The 16,492-nt window shown below is 40.1% G+C and overlaps 1 protein-coding gene across 1 annotated transcript in view; it reads right to left on the bottom strand.

Moving 5' to 3' along the window:
* Positions 1 to 8,698: 8,698 nt before the first annotated feature.
* The window catches only part of SLC19A2 (solute carrier family 19 member 2), a 132,607-nt gene continuing 124,813 nt past the window's right edge, over positions 8,699 to 16,492 (bottom strand). Inside the window, exon 4 of the mRNA XM_044071839.1 lies at positions 8,699 to 9,356. Coding sequence (XP_043927774.1) covers positions 9,246 to 9,356 — 111 coding nt within the window. The 3' untranslated portion in view covers positions 8,699 to 9,245. The remainder of the gene's footprint in view (positions 9,357 to 16,492) is intronic.

Here is a 16,492-nt window from a genome sequence, read left to right on the forward strand (position 1 = left end):
GTTTACACTATAATCTCAGTCATTTCAAGACCACAAAAATAAAATACAGTAGCTGCCATTTATTTCAAGAACTGTAGTATTCTTCTAAAACAGTTCAACTGATTTACACCTGCAAATGGTTAATAAGTAGACTGAGCTCCATGTAGTCAACAAGTGAACAATGAAAAGATCAAATTAAAAAAAAAAAAAGTCATTCGACTACATAAACCTGGGAAAATTAACTTCCCTTTCCCCAGACAGTGGTGTAGATATAGGGAATGCAGTGAAGACTGCCTCTTAACAAAAACACCATTTTTATTTGCTTGATTGGTTTTCATTCTCATTTGCAATACATTTGACATTTTGATTGTGAACTATATGACTGCAAGGTGTATAACAGCTATGTCATAATGTAGGGCATAATGTTCACTCTTTTTTCCCTACAGATTAATCTTAACCAGTATTTCAAATGCAGCGTGTACTCCTCAGTCAAGGGTGACAAGAAGTAGCATTACTTTGATTCTCTTTTCAAAAGAAATATTCTTTTTCTAATGCCACATACATAATACAATTTCTGCCCAGTGGATTTATTTCACCTAGTCATCCTGCTGGCATCTAAAATAATTCTTAATCTCTGATAATGTAACTGCACCTATAACACTTAAGTAGTGATTACTTAAATAAGAGACAAGAGTATATATGAGACAACAGATAATGTTTTGCAAATAAAACATTAACAGAGATAATGGGGTACAAGTGCAGAATTATACAATACATACAAATCGCATGGTACAGGAGAGCTGAATTGAAACTTATTGCAGTAGTACATTTCTGGTACTAAAAAACACTTAAAACTGGACCTTAATGGCAAACTGTTATTTAACAAACTAAGTTAAACTGATAGCAAAGATATACCTGTAGATTCAGCTGGGGTGGGGCACACTGTAAGAAAGGAATATGCCACATCTCTTATAAACTGACTGTAAATTTTTACTTTACTGAGGCATTATTGCAAAACGTAGTCCTGATGTAAACACAATCCTAATCCACAATAATAAAAAATAAAATAAAAATTAAGAAAAGGCAACTGCTGTATTTGTGCTATTCTATTCATAACAGGAGACTGTTAACACTTGCAAATGCTTGAGCAAAAGAAAGGGGGACCAGACCATCCTACAGTAGCCAATAATGATGTGGGAGATGACAAGTGCAGAGATGCCATTTAACACCATATTAATTACTGAGATGCACCACAGAAGCTGCCCAGTCATTAATGAATGATCTATGGCTGCTCCCTACTAAAACATGCCACATCTGTTGTGATACAACAGAATGCAGGCTGAGATTTCCTTTCTTAAAGAGGTCAGCACTGTAGTAGGCACTGTACTGTACAAACAACTTAGTCCAGAAAACTAATGACTTAAAATAGGACACAATTCTTCTTAAGGTGACAAATACTAGAAATGCTTAGATTTGTCACAGTAATGCTTACAGGCTGCTTCCAAAATCCCACTGACACTTCAAAAAAGGTAATACATGTGGACAATACATTTAGGGTGTGAAGTTTGTGATCATGGACAAACTCAACAGTAAGGTGTAGAAGTTTCAGTTGGGCCCGAGAAAGATCTGGCCACATAGTGAAATAGAGTTGCACATAGGGGCTGCAACAATAGCCAAAGACACCTCAGTTGATTCAATCCTTTGCTGATGAGGTCTAATCAAAGAAGAGCACTTTAGTTATCCTTGTTATGCTAGATAAAATAGTCTCTTCTCACTTGACACCTTATGTTACATCTATTGCACGCCCATTACCCGTGCACCTAGGTGGCATGTTAGAGATAATGAGAACATTTCCTTATGGTTCTTGTATGCCTGCCATGCTGTGACTGTCTCTCATCCTTAAAAGGGATGAAAGGGGCTCAGATTGTTGTAACCAGCCAGAGGGAGAGTGCAGAAACTACCACCAAGAGAGCTACACTGACTTCTCTGTGTGCTTAGACTCCCTGTCTGTGGATGCTTACTTTTTCATGGATAGATATGAGGTCACTGGTATAATGGAGACAATAACAAAACACTTAACTGTTTTTAATGATTAGTTTCATGGATACTCTACACTCTGTTCTCCCAGGAACTGGGAGGAAGGCATCAGTCACTATCAGGTTCACATACTGAAATTAAGCAAACTTTGTCCAAGGAATCTGGTGATTGAAGAGGCTATGATCAGAACCACTAACTAATGTATTTTTTTTTTTTTTTGGGGGGGGGGGTCATTAAAGAATATTTTAACAGACTGCAGCACTTCTACAACTTGCAGAATCAAGCTGCTTAAACATTGTCAACACACCACAAGGCAATCAATCCTCTAGGAAATCTGATGACTGGAATAATCATACACTGGCCATGAACCCAAGCAGGATCTCCACTGACTTGACATTACCACTAGAGCAAATCATGGAAATGTATGCATTTTGTGAAGGTGGAGATGAACTAAAACCTTTGGTAGGTGAAGCAGTAGTAGTTTGATCTCGGCTACCTTATTAATGATGACATGGATTCTGAATGAAAAAAAAAAAACAAACAGAACAAGGTTACCACAATTCAACACGTTTTGCCATCTACACCTCCACCCAGGTGAATAAGACAGATAGTGTACTACTTATATAATCATAATCAACTCTATGGACTACTGCATTTTGGGGTTAAAAATATACCTCCCAATAGTGACCCTTTACAATGAATGCATACTTCCAAATCATACATTTCAAATAATTCAGTACTAAATGAGAACGGACTGAAAATCCAATCTTACAACAAGCTGGAAAGTGAAAAAAAAAAAAAAATGGTTGAGTGGAATCGACTACATATTAATGCATAGGTTAACATGTTAATAGGTTCATAGGTTTATACTAGGCTATCTGCCCTAAGGCATTTATAAGCCTAGCCCAAAGTTTTGTGGCTTACGCCACCCCTTATATGAAAAAATACTGTGCCCATTAGTTTGTTGTGCCTCTGTCCAGCAGTGACACAGAGATGATTCCCAGGGTAAACCTACGATCTCCCATCCACAGGTCAAGATTTCTCTTGAACAGAGCCAGCAAGGTGCTCTGCCTCACATGGACCGGGATTTTATTCCACAGCATAGGGAGTCTCGGAGTGATAAATCTATCCCTCCAGCACGTCCTATTTATATCCGTGCTAAGGTTTAAGTCGCTTGCTCTAGTGGTTTTGGTGGATTTGGATTTTTTGAGGTGGAGCATGTCCATTAATTCCGGGTTGGACATGGCCTTGTATGTCAAGCACATGTCACTTCTGAGCAGACAGTATGCGACTGAAAAGAGCTGGAGTTTCTTTAATCTGGCAACATATGACAGATTTTGGAGTCCCTTTATCCTTTTGGTGAGGAACTTTTGGGGTCTCTTCAATTGCTGCAGATGTCGGGTGAGATGCATCCCGAATGGGGCATTGTACTCTATCATTGGTCTGATAAGTGAAGAATACAGGGGAACAATGACCTCACTAGATCTGGATGTGACTCCCTTCATGATCAGGTGGGCAATGTAGAAGGTCTTTCTAACCACTTTAGCAACGTGAGTGTCAAAAGAAAGGCCACTGTCAACCTGGGTCCCCAGGTCCCTGATAACCTCTTCTGTGCTTAGTGGATTGCCACCTATATGGTAGCTTGGGGTTACCTTGTTTTTCCCGAAGAGTATGACTATACATTTTTTGGCGTTTAAATTCAGGCCATGGCTCTGGCACCAGCTATCTGTTTCCGTGAGTCCCTTCTGAAAGATATCCGTGTCCGATGCACTTTCCACGATGGCGCCCAGTTTGCAGTCATCTGCAAACTTTGTCAGCCAAAGTCCTCCCATGTTGGCCTGTACTTCTGAGAAGTAGATGCCGAACAATAGGGGGCCAAGGACCGAGCCCTGTGGGACACCACTTGTGACCGGCTTGGAGTCTGACATAGCGCCAGCAACTCTAACCCTGTGGGTTCTGTCCTTAAGCCAGTTTGCAACCCATCTTGTGACATATGGGTTTACATTTAAGCTGGTAAGTTTTTCTACAATACCCGAGTGGGGTATTGTGTCGAAGCCTTTGCAAGGTCAAGGTAGGCTGTATGGACTGCCTTTCCCTCATCAATGGCCTTGGTGACTGTTTTGAAGAAGTCGACCAAGTTCAAAAGGCATGATCTGCCCTTGACGAAGCCAAACTGGGTCGGGTCCAATGTCTGCAAGTCCCCTATATCTTTGTTTATGAGCTCCATTATGATCCTCTCCATAGCTTTGCAGACTAGACTTGTTAAGCTTATGGGGCGGTAATTACCAGGGTCCGTAGAGGCACCGCCTTTGTGAAGTGGGACCACAGTTGCCGTGCGCCACTCCTTGGGCACGTATCCTGTGGTAAGGCTGAGATTAAACAGCTGCCTTATGTGCGGGTTTAATTCCTCATTTAGCTCGTGTAGCACACAGCTGGGGACACCATCCAGTCCCATTGATGCTGTGTTTTTAGCTTTAGAGAGAGCAGCTTTCACCTGCACATTTGAGATGTCTGGGAGGCTACAGTCCGCTGGGATAGTTATCTCTCCTTTAGGGGGGGAGAGGGGGGGGGTGAAGTTTGCACTGAACCTGTCTGCCAGTATGTTGGCAATGTCTGTGGGTTCAGTGATTTTTGTATAATTTTGGACTAATTCTGAGCATATCTGGGAGTTTCCACCCAGGTTCCTAACATAGCTGAAAAAGGCCTTGTCCTTTGAATCCATGGCAATTTTTCTCTCAAAATTGGCCTTAGTTGATTTTATGAGTGCTCGTATTTTTTTACTAATAATGATCAGGGGTGACTTCCCTTTTATGGATTTTGTTCTATCATGCAATAGCTTTCTCCTCTTATTGTAAAGTTTGTTAATGGCTGGGGTCCACCAGACTGGACGTTTGCCCTTTGTGGAAAGAGTCTTGGTTTTATTTGGGATTGCCTGATCCATGCATTCCTGGAGGTGTTCATAGAAGGCATTTGTAAGGGCTTCCGCAGCTTGGGTTGTGGTTTCCACTGGCTCAGGGGCCTTGAAGGATACCACACCAGTCTTGAGTAGTGTGAAGTTTGCTTTAGAGAAGTTCTTCACTGTGGTCTCTTTTGTTTGGGGTGGGGGTGGGGGCGGGATGTGGACTTCCAGTGAGATTAGTTTATGATCAGATCTCACCAATGAGGGATATACTTCCGGTGTGGAGCATTTTGTCCCCATGTTTGTGATAATGAGATCTAGTATATTTTCTCCTCTCGTGGGAACAGTGACTAGCTGTTCCATGGCATTTGAATTTATGAACTCCAGGAACCGTTGGGCTAGAAAGTTAGGGCTTGAGTAATGTTCCCAGTCTATATTCGGGTAGTTGAAGTCACCCAATATGATGGTGTTTGGAGATACATTTATACCCTCCAGTGTCTTCAGGAAGGCTGTGTGGGGTTCCTGAGTTTGAGAGGGTGGCCTGTAGCATGCTACAATTTGTAGAGCAGTTTTGCCTATGGTTAGTTGCACCTGGATGGTTTCCGAAGCTTCGTGCGTTGCCACCAACCTGGAGGTGTGGGTATCCTTTATGAATATGGATACACCCCCTCCTTTTGTGGTGTGGTCAGGGTTTTGGGGCCGGAACGCATGATATGAGGTAAAACCTAAGTGCCGGGGTGCTCTCAGGAGCCTTGAACCAGGTTTCAGTTACAGCACAGACATCGATGTTCTCCATACTGAGAAGGGCCTCGAGTGCGTGCATTTTGAGATTTAGACTTCTGGCATTGAGCAGCATTACCCTCGGTTTCTTCCCATTTTTGTTTTCTAGGGTGGTAGGTTTACAATTTGAGCCTTGCCTAAAAAAGGCACTATGGGGGTGGCAAGAGCCTTAGCCAATATCCAGAATCCCAGGGGTGACAGGTGCAAGCCGTCCCTTGCGAAGCAGCGTGGCTTGTCAAGCATGTCATCCCAGGCAGACAGACACTGGATCCCCTTTGAATGACACCAGACATTAAGCCAATTGTTAAATCTGATCATCTTGTCTCTATATTGTGGCATCATTCTTGGTGAAGGAAGGATACTGCTCAGGGTCAGGGTCATACCTGCCTGGGCTACATAATCAGAGAGCTCCTCTATGTCTCTTTTCATGTAGTCGAGGGAGGTACGTCTCAGGTCGTTCACACCAGCATGGACAATGACTGTGTCATATTTGTACTTGGCGTGGAGTGACCCGAGTGCTTGTGTTATGTGGCAGATTCTAGCACCCGATAGGCAGCTTATTGTGACCCTCTCCTTGTTCAGCCTGGTGAGTAGGATGTCAGTGTGTCTGACTATGGAGTCACCTATGACAAGTATGTTTGGTGTTGTATTTGGCCTTAAGGGCTGTGACTACTTTGCACACTGATTTTGTGGTTTATGTGTTGCTTGTGGGGTGTCTTGAGGTAGCAGTTGTTTGGGTGTCTGCTTTGGAGGCCTCTGCTGTTTAGGTAAATTTTTACTCAGAGCCTCCGAGTATGTCTTTGTGTGTTTATGTGTTTGATTCAGTGGTGTGGTAGCATTATGTGAGGCTGGTTTTGTGGTGTGTGTAGTTGCCTTCTCCTCCTGTCTGGTCTTGCCAGTCCTGAGTTGAGAGCTCAGCCTCCAGTTTGGCTAAATAGCTGCATCTCTCGCAAGTATTTGTGTTATGTGGGAGGAGGAGAGGGTTGTCTGTGTACATGAGGCAATTGTAACATTGCCTCAATATTCCCAGATTCATCAACTGGGCAGGAGAGGACGCCAGCATCTGGCCCTTCGACATGCTAGAAAAATTAAGAAGTTGGGTATGAGACTGAATAAGAGAGGACTTAGTAAGGAAGTGGGTACTCCTGGGGGGGGGGGGTTCGCAAGTGAGGGACTTTGTATAATATAGAAGTGACAAGTGCTGAGCCTTTTTTTTTTTTGAGAAAAAAAAAAAAAACTTTTAGGAACAAGTGCTGCGATTTTTAGTCAAGGGATATACTGTTTAGGTTACTAGTAGAGCAGTTCTAAGGGAAAAAAATGAAGAACAGACTTTATGGGGCCAGAAAAAGTTTAACCTTGTTAAACCGGCGCTGCCCGATGCTGCTCTAGTGGCAACTCCACGCTAAATCGCGCTAGGGGGCTGGAAAAGGCAGGAAATGACCCAAAATGGCCACTGAACTACAAGTTACTGTCTTAAACCACTCCTCTGAGGACAAACAGGCAGCTCAGTACTCCCCACTCCCACTGGTGAGTAAAGAAACTTCCCCCTGACCAAACAAAGAAAATGGAGAAGTACAGGAACCAAGACAAAGCCCAGGGATCAGCAAAATCTGATCACTGGAACGAACTAGCCAGGAAAGTTAGGAGAACAAGAATATTTTTTTGTTTTTTTTCAAGTTTTTTTCACAGACAGAACAGAAAACACAATAAATGCTTTGCTTTTCGATTAAATGTTATCAAAAGCTAGTACACTTGAGTGTATTAGCCTGTAGTTTAACTTTTAAGAAAACAAACTAAGAAGTGCAACCAACAATTAAAGCTTATAAAAACAGGAAAAACAGGTAATACCACTATAAAATAGACAGAAACAGTCGTCGAATAACACAAATGGTCGAAAAATGCAAGAAAAAATACTTAAAATCTGGAAAGTTGCTTTTTCTGTCCTCTGCTGCTCTAGGAACTCTGCTGGATACCACGAGGAGCTGTGCTGAGTTCTCTACAGCCAGAAAAGCCTGCTAAAGCGTGCTTTATAGCAGGGGGCTGGAAAAGGCAGGAAATTACCCAAAATGGCCACTGAACTACAAGTTACTGTCTTAAACCACTCCTCTGAGGACAAACAGGCAGCTCAGTACTCCCCACTCCCACTGGTGAGTAAAGAAGGTGGCCTCAGTAGTCCTTATGTAATGTCATGATCTATGTTTCCAATACCAATGATCTGCATTAAGGAAACAGCACGCGCACTCTGTGCTAATGGGGGGCTGATTATACAATCTAAAATATTCTTTAATGACCTACTGTAACATTACTGCAATCTACACATGAGACAGTATGGAGAAACCCCAGGAACTAATGTTGCTAGACTACTAAAGGCCACTGCCCTGGGACTACTAGAAATTATGTTAATGGACAGAAAAGACTTGGTATAATACCTTAATAGAAATATTGCTTAGAATTCAGTAAACAGGGAGATGGGTCTGTGCCACAGCCAGGATACAGATAACTTGTTATGAGTAAGGGGGAGATGCACAAGTAATTTGATTATGGAAACACTAGTGAAAATAAGCAGGGTAAAATGTTCCCCATTTAGAGATGACCATTGGTCTCAATGCCAGAGATTATTTTCAGTGCTATGGAAGGACTGCTACAAGGGAGAAATCCGTGGTGCTGCAGTTCTAGAATCACAAGCCCTTTCTTTCCGTACCTATGATATTTTACAGTGGTTGTGATGACCCTTCTAGGTAGACAGTGGTCTGAAAGCTGAAGTACTAGATTTGGGGGAAAAAAAAACAGATTTAGAAATGAGCCAGTCTGCTTTTCTAGAGCACCATCTTCATTTTTCTTAATTAGTTAAGTAGGATTTTAATACCTTCTGACAGACTCTGAGTCGAAAATTTAAAAATGTACAACTGGCCAGGTCAATGCATTTTAAGTCAAAATTCTGACAAATATAAGAGGCCATGATAACATGTTTTGACTTCAAAAGAAAAATCGGTAACTTGCATGAAGACTCCCATTTACTCTGTATTTCTATTCAAAGCCTTATAAACTAATAATTAACAAGATGACTATCCAAAATGCAACTGCTAAACTAGCTTGCCATATCAGTCCAGCCAGTGGTATCTTTTGAAGAAAAAGACATGCAGTAAAATGCAGGTTTTTCAAATTTCCCTGAGGCTTTAGCAGCTTTTTAAATACCCATTTAACAAAGTAGTGTAACAATGATGGTGTATCACAGCAAAACAATCACATTACATGTTTGCCATACATAACATTACATGTTTGCCACTTATTTGTGCAGTACAACAGAAATTTGCATTTTTTTTTTTTTTTTTTTTACAGATCACCTTGTGATCAACTATATTCCTGGTGTGCTACTCTAATCTTTTAAAAAAACACAGAGGTCCCGGTCAACCTTTTTTTTTGGATTTTCTTTTTTTTTTTTATACAAATGACAATGTGCATCATCTGTTTTCAAGTATTTTTCAAGAAGGTCCTTCTTGAATTCGGACTTCAGCCCATGCACTTCATTCACACTCTACAAACTGCAAAGTCAGGTCTCATCTGAAGTTTCCTGCTGGTGTCTCTGTTTAACGACCTTGCATATTCCGCTTATGAAAAAAATAACAGCTATTGCTGCAAAGTATGTGGCATATATCAAAAACTGGAAAACAAAAAAAAAAATTAGTCAGTCAGAAGAAAAACATGCATCATGCAGCAACAATTAAATAAGAGTACAACTGCATTTAGTTATATCATGAATTTTTTACATTTCCTTTACTTAGCACTACCGTATTACACACATCTAAACTGAATGGGCAAATATCATATACATTAAAAAGAAGCTAAATAATAACTATCATGAGACTGAATGGGTATAGCCCTCATAAATGACAGGCAAAAAGTGCTACAGATTTGCAAAAGTCAGTTTTTGTTGAGTGTATGCATTCACCCCAAGGTGCAGTAACCTCAGAGAAGGGACATCATATACAGGGATATGGGATATGTGTAGAAGGACAGCTAGCCTGCAAATAAACACCTAACTTTTACAATTCTAGTTGCAATTTTGGGTTCACAATCCAAATAGGAATCCCTATAAATATATATAAAAAAGTTTCCAAAGCGTAGTGTTGGGTGGGGGTATGGGTTGGGCTGTGTGTGTGTTGGGGAGGGGTAAACAAGCAGGAGGATACACTATGTTTCTTAAATCTACATATTTTCTGTCCATGTGAATTTCTTTCTGAAAAGTACAGAATGTTTTAAATGCTCAGCACAGGGAAAATATATGGCTCAAAAGAAAAGCCTACACAAAGTATTTAAACATGCCAATAAAAAATAAGGCACCATAATTCAAAATGTCTGACTAAGGCAATATAGTATGACAGACAATGGTGTCAATGTACAGACTCAAAGGAGATGGAATACCTCTAATGCCAATACTGTTAATACTGTTGATAATGTGGGTAATGTTGAACGCCCTAATGTTATTGATGTTACTTGTACAGATACATTACCAATCACTTTAGGTCAGGGTAGTCGTCTAGACCCCTGTGTACGTTCTGTTGAAGGAGGGGATGTATCAACAGATGGAGGGTTGTCTGGTGCACTGGGTGTGTGCGGCACGGACAATGTCAGTCCCTTGCATGCTCCGGGTAGTATGGTGTCCAACCATACCGATACATCCAACGGTGGTCCGGTAGTTAGAAGAAAAACTTTAACCAAGGATAACATGGACATTGCCACGACATCCATTACAGATGTCCCCCTGGGCGTGACGTCTAACTTCCGACGCCCTTTTCCGATAAGAACTCCATCAGGGGAGGGGAGGAGACGTTCGATGAGCAGAGGGCGGCAGAAGAGGAAGTTTTCCCCAGACCGCCCTCAGACCACGAACATCAAGAAAATGTGGGGACAGAAGAACAAGATTTAGTGTTCAATTTATCCTCGGCTGTTTTAACACCACATGAGTTAGAGGTCCTCAGGAGAGGCCTTTCTTTTATTCCCACGAGTTTTAGTACCTTGGAGGATACCCTTAGAGACTTTAAATTATTTGTTCGTGGTTTATCTTTGAGATTAGAGTTTAAAGGGGCTACATATGAGCGGTCCCTCAGGAAACCCAGTACTTATATTCCTCCCACTCAGCCTTTACTAGCAGCTTACAGTAAGCTAGTTGAGGATGATATGTATAAAATGTATTATGAGACTAATGGAAGCAAGACCAGAAAAACATATAATTTAAATTTTAATCAGAGAAAAGCGTTACGTGATTTGTGCAACAACCCCACCATTATAGTTAGACCTGCGGACAAGGGGGGTGGTATGGTTGTGTATGATGTCTCTAGATACAACGCAGACATGTTTGAGATGTTGAGTGATAATGAATTCTATACACAAATCACATCTGAACGTGTTTTGGAGATTCACACTGGCATACAGTCTCTGTTGTCAGACCTCCACCAAAGTGAGGCCATTGATTCCAGATTGTATGATTTTTTGAGAGTCATCCATCCTTTGGTCCCTGTCATTCAAGGGCTCCCAAAAATTCACAAAAATACAATCCATCCACCAATGAGACCGATCGTGGCAGGGAGGGGTTGGTCCACTGAGCCAGTCTCAATTTATTTGGAGAATATACTTAGACCCATTGTAGATCAGAACATGTATATTCTACGAGACACCAAACAATTTTTGTTAGACTTGTATGGCTTTCTAGGTTCAAACCCCTCAGTGGTTACATATACACTAGTGACAATGGATATTCAGTCACTTTTTACCATGATACCCAACAGGGTAGGGATTGAGATGATGGCTAGTTATCTGAGAAGAGAGTCTGATTACACAACGAGTGACATTGCTTTATACATGACGCTTTTAAAAGTGGTATTGGAGTCGAATGTTTTTGGTTTTGCAGACAAATTGTTCTTACAGAAGGATGGCGTGGCTATGGGCACCTCCTGTGCCAATAGCTACGCCAACCTTGTCATAGCTGAGTGGGAGGTTAGGGAACTGTTTACTAATATATCGTACAACAGTCATGTCTGTTTTTATCGGCGATTCGTCGATGATTTGTTTTTTCTCTGGAAGGGATCAAGCCTACAGCTAGATAGTTTTGTAAATGACTTGAATGAAACCACAAATTTTTTGAAATTCACGATGGAATCCTCCACGAGTAGGATACCGTTTTTGGATGTGTATGTGGAAAGGTTGGAAGGAGGTATGTATAACACTGGTTTATACAGGAAATCCTGTCATAGGAATTCCCTTCTCCACCGAACGAGCATGCACCCTGGCTTCATTTACAAGAACATAGTACGAGGACAAGCTATGAGGGTATCTAGATACACCCCGGGTGACTCAGAGTTTCTGAGTGAGACTCAGGACCTTTCAGCTAGATTGAAAGATCGTGGATATACTGAATATGATCTGGAAAGGGGGCTTAATGATGTTGTAGGTTTAAGGCAAAACAGAGCAGCTCCCTATTTTTCAAACAGACATATAGGGGATGACAGCAGGAACTTAGTGAGTAAAACTCTAGATTATGCTCCTTATTCCATGCTGTATACTAAGGATATAGGGTCTATAAAGGACATTATTCATAAACATTGGCATGTGTTATCTGTGGACCCAGAGGTGAGAGAGATAGTTGGTGAGAGACCACAATTTGTTTATAAAAACAAGAAGAGTCTACGTAAACTGCTATGTTATCCCAAGTCTTTTAGAGATGGCAATGGGAATTTTGATTTACATACGCATCCCTGTGGCCATTGCAATTTCTGTCATTACATTGAGTCTGACATCATTTTCACTCATCCTAATGGCTATGGTGAATTTAGAATGAGGACGGAAGGTGATTGTATGTCCACCAATGTAGTATATTTGGCCACCTGCACCACATGTCCCGCATTCTACATTGGCAAAACCAACCGTTGCCTTAGGGATAGAATGCGGGAACATGTATATCACATCAGGAAAGCCAACCAGCGGAATGCACTAGCGAAGCATGTCCTTGAAACTGATCAGACACACAGTTTCAGGTTTAGGATATTAGAAATGATGAAGGAGACACAGAGGGGTGGAGATATTTGGAATCTAACTGAGTCTAAGGAGAGCAACTGGATAATCAAGTTTAGAGCTGATGTTCCACCCGGTTTAAATGGGAAGGTCCCGATTAAGCCGTTTTTAAAAATGAGGAGATTGAAGAATTAACTACATGCTTTCCTTATACATTAAATGTATACATTATTATATACCTTCATGCATCATGTATATATTTTTTGACATGGGTTTCATGATTCCAACTTAGTCCTAGGATTTATATGCCAGATTGTGATTTTATACATGATATGCACTGACCTTTAGTGTTTACTAATAGCCACAGATTGTTTATATATGCTTGGCTTTGTATGTTAGAACATAATTATTTCAAAGAATGTGTATTGATTAGGGTTACAATGATTTTTATATTTTAGAAATATTTATCATAGACTATCTATACATTCTTTTGTTTATCAAAGTTTTTATAAAGGTTTTATGAATATATATATCTCCGATGATTGGGAGTAGAATTGTTTTTAAGGAATTTTTTATGAACAAGTATATGTCTTTAAATGCAGATTTTATTTATTTTTCCCGCCATAAACAGTATTTAAAGACCTTTGTTATATTCAGTGTTGGTCTGATGAAGCTAAAGCGAAAGCGCTAACCAACATTTATCTGTGCACGCAATAAAGATACTTTTTATAGTATAACCGTTGTGTTCCAGCTTTCTGAACAACTTGCAAGTTTATGTTATCGTGGACAGCACTGCTCTTATAACCATTTGCTTTGTTCCTGGTGTCTTTATTGGTTTTTTCGTCAAGTTATAGCTGTTCACTGGGAACATTTGCTCTAAGTGAATCTCTTTTACACTTTGAAGGCAATATAGTAGGTGAAACACTGCAAGTAGCCATGATGGGCAAATAAGCATTAAAGGTTTTCTTTGAGAGCAATATTCATGTTTTAATGATCTGAAATATCAAATATATGTATTAAGAAATGTAAAAAGTAACAATAGTGTTATGTGCGAACATGTGCTTAAGCAGCACCTTCATTTTTGTAGGCTAAGCATACTGCAAAGACAAAACAAACAAAACAAGCATATTAATTCCATGAAACATCATCTTACACATTTATGGTAAAAATAAAGTTGCCTTTTTCATACGGTTTATCGATGAGCTACTGAAACAATTTTTCAACTCAGATTACTGAAAGACAGATACTAAAAACCAGTGACATGGAAATGGTAAAAATCAGCAAAAGATGTTTTGCACGAATACACCCCCCTGCACCTCCTATGTGGGGAGGCTCTGCCACACTTCTCTAAATTATATATACCAACTCCATGGTCTCCCCACAGTGGAGAAAATGACAACTCTCTCAAAAAAATGCTCTGCCTGCTCACACAGTACCACCAAACATATTTTTTTGTATATTTCATGAGTAACATAGGTAGGTTTTGTTAAGTATTTATTGGATAATTAATGAATTAGGATAGGTAGGCAGGTCTTCCCTACATTACTTCTTTATATAGAACTGTGAATGCTACAGTGAGATTATTCTATTATTCTGATGAAGTCCTAATAATAGGACAAAAATGCTTTATAAAATATTATTGCTTAACGACATTTGGCTGGTGACTGTGAGCAATAACCAATGAAAATATAAAGTTAGAATCAGGCAAAGTACAACATACTTCAGTGAAACTCACTGTGACATTTAATTTTTGAATTAAACCTCCACAACTGTAAATCCAGCAACGGACCACAAGTAAGTCATTTTATAAGCTGGGACAAGGAGATACTTAAGGGTATTCATAAAGGACAGGCTGGAGTACTGTTGTGGTAGCAGATGTCAAAGGTATGCAGCCTGATAAAAGGAAGACTGAATACCAGGTTAGTCAAACCACATTAAACAATTCCTTCAGGTCGGAGGGACCTAAATAGATACAAAAACCAACTCCAGATTTTAAATACAATACAAATATGGAAAGGCAGCCAGTGCTACCTCCACAGCAAGGGAGAAAATGCATTTGTATTGAAATGTATTGGAAAGTAAGCATGACGCAGAGTCCAAATGGTTGATCTTGATTCAGATATTCGGTAAAGTCCTGTAAAAATTACAGATGGACAGTCCTCGTGTCAGAATGCCCTAATGAAATGGGTCTTCACCAATCAAGTTGAGACAAAAACAAGTCATGAATAATGGATATCCTCAAGAGGTACTGACCATTTACTCATGGCAACATGGAAGTTAAGAGGACATAACAATGGAATACCATCCCTCCAGAAACTACTCCAACCCTATTGCACCACCAGACCACTAAGATCCAGCAACAAAAATCTCTTGCAGATCACTAAAGCCAATAACTCTGCTGGTGAAGCACTATTCTCTTGCACCATAGCCAAATTATGGAACTCACTCCCACCCACAATTACCTCCGTACCATCATGCAGCCACTTCAAAACTACTAAAAGCGCACCTAAAAACATGCTGGCTATGCCCTTGCAACTCCCACACTAATATCATCCACCCATCTAACCACTACCTTTCTTTCCACTCAACTAACTGCCTTGATTATAGCAAGCTCAGATGCTCATAAGCCTAGTACTTATTATACAGCAGGAACTTCTCATTGTAACATTTGTTAATGTCCGTTATGTACTTCACAGATAAAGATTCTAGTTGTCTACTGATGTACTATGTTCTTCATCTGTAAATATGTTGTAAGTAATTGCTATGTTAAATTGTTAATCGCTATGTAATCCAATGTAACTACTGTCCGTTTATTTTACTGTGGAGCTTTTCTCCCCGGGCCTCTACTGAAAATGGACCTACGTCCAGTCGGACACTCCCGGTCAACAAATTTAAATAAATAAATAAATATAATGGGTCACTAACTGTTTGCAGATTACAGAGGATGACATGATTAGATGATGTACAGTGGCAATGGCAAAGCAGAGGATTTTCATACTTACTGCTAACATTTCACTCTCAGAAGTGCAGAGTTTCAATCAATTATAAAGTAGTCCATTGGTGTACACCCTCCAAATCATTCCCCATTGAATATATACTTGCCATATGCATCTTGAGCAGTACAACTGCTTGGAATCTGTATAACAATAACTTAAACGTCCTCTTCATACAAAGTCTCCAAGGGACAGCATAAATGGGTTCAAAACAGAGTCCTTAGTTACCCTGTAATGCAGATAAGTTAAACATTTTTAAGACAGAAACCACCATCTCACTATTCCTAGATACATTGGAGACAATCAGATCAAGATGGCTGACATGAGTGAAGATGTTGAATAAGGATACCACGGTCTACACCATCAAATGCTTTACAGAGCACAAAAAGGATTACATTATTTATGTTTAAGGGAAAGATAATCAATGACACTATTGACAGAAGTCCGAGTGATACAGCAAAAAAAAAAAAAAAAAAAAAGAGAGAACCCAGTTCTTAAATAAGATTCACACCGTATGCAAATACCCTTATCAATAATTGTCAAAAAATGCCAAGTTAAAATGGGTCAGAGGTTATCAAAATATACAGAATTCAAAGAAATTTTCAAGAGTGCTAAAAAGACCAAAACCCCCCATACTAGAAGATGAGGAGGAACTATGAATATCAATAAGGACTTCATAAATAACAGGACCCAAAACATCTAACAGGTTATCACTAGCATGGAAGGACATGTGTTCAAGTCAGCAAGCTGCAAGATGCATACCGGAGCTCAGAGATGAATTCACCATAATCAAGCA

Source organism: Protopterus annectens, chromosome 5.part0 (assembly GCF_019279795.1).
Source record: "Protopterus annectens isolate FY-2018-M chromosome 5.part0, PAN1.0, whole genome shotgun sequence".
NCBI classification, from domain to species: Eukaryota; Metazoa; Chordata; order Ceratodontiformes; family Protopteridae; genus Protopterus; species Protopterus annectens.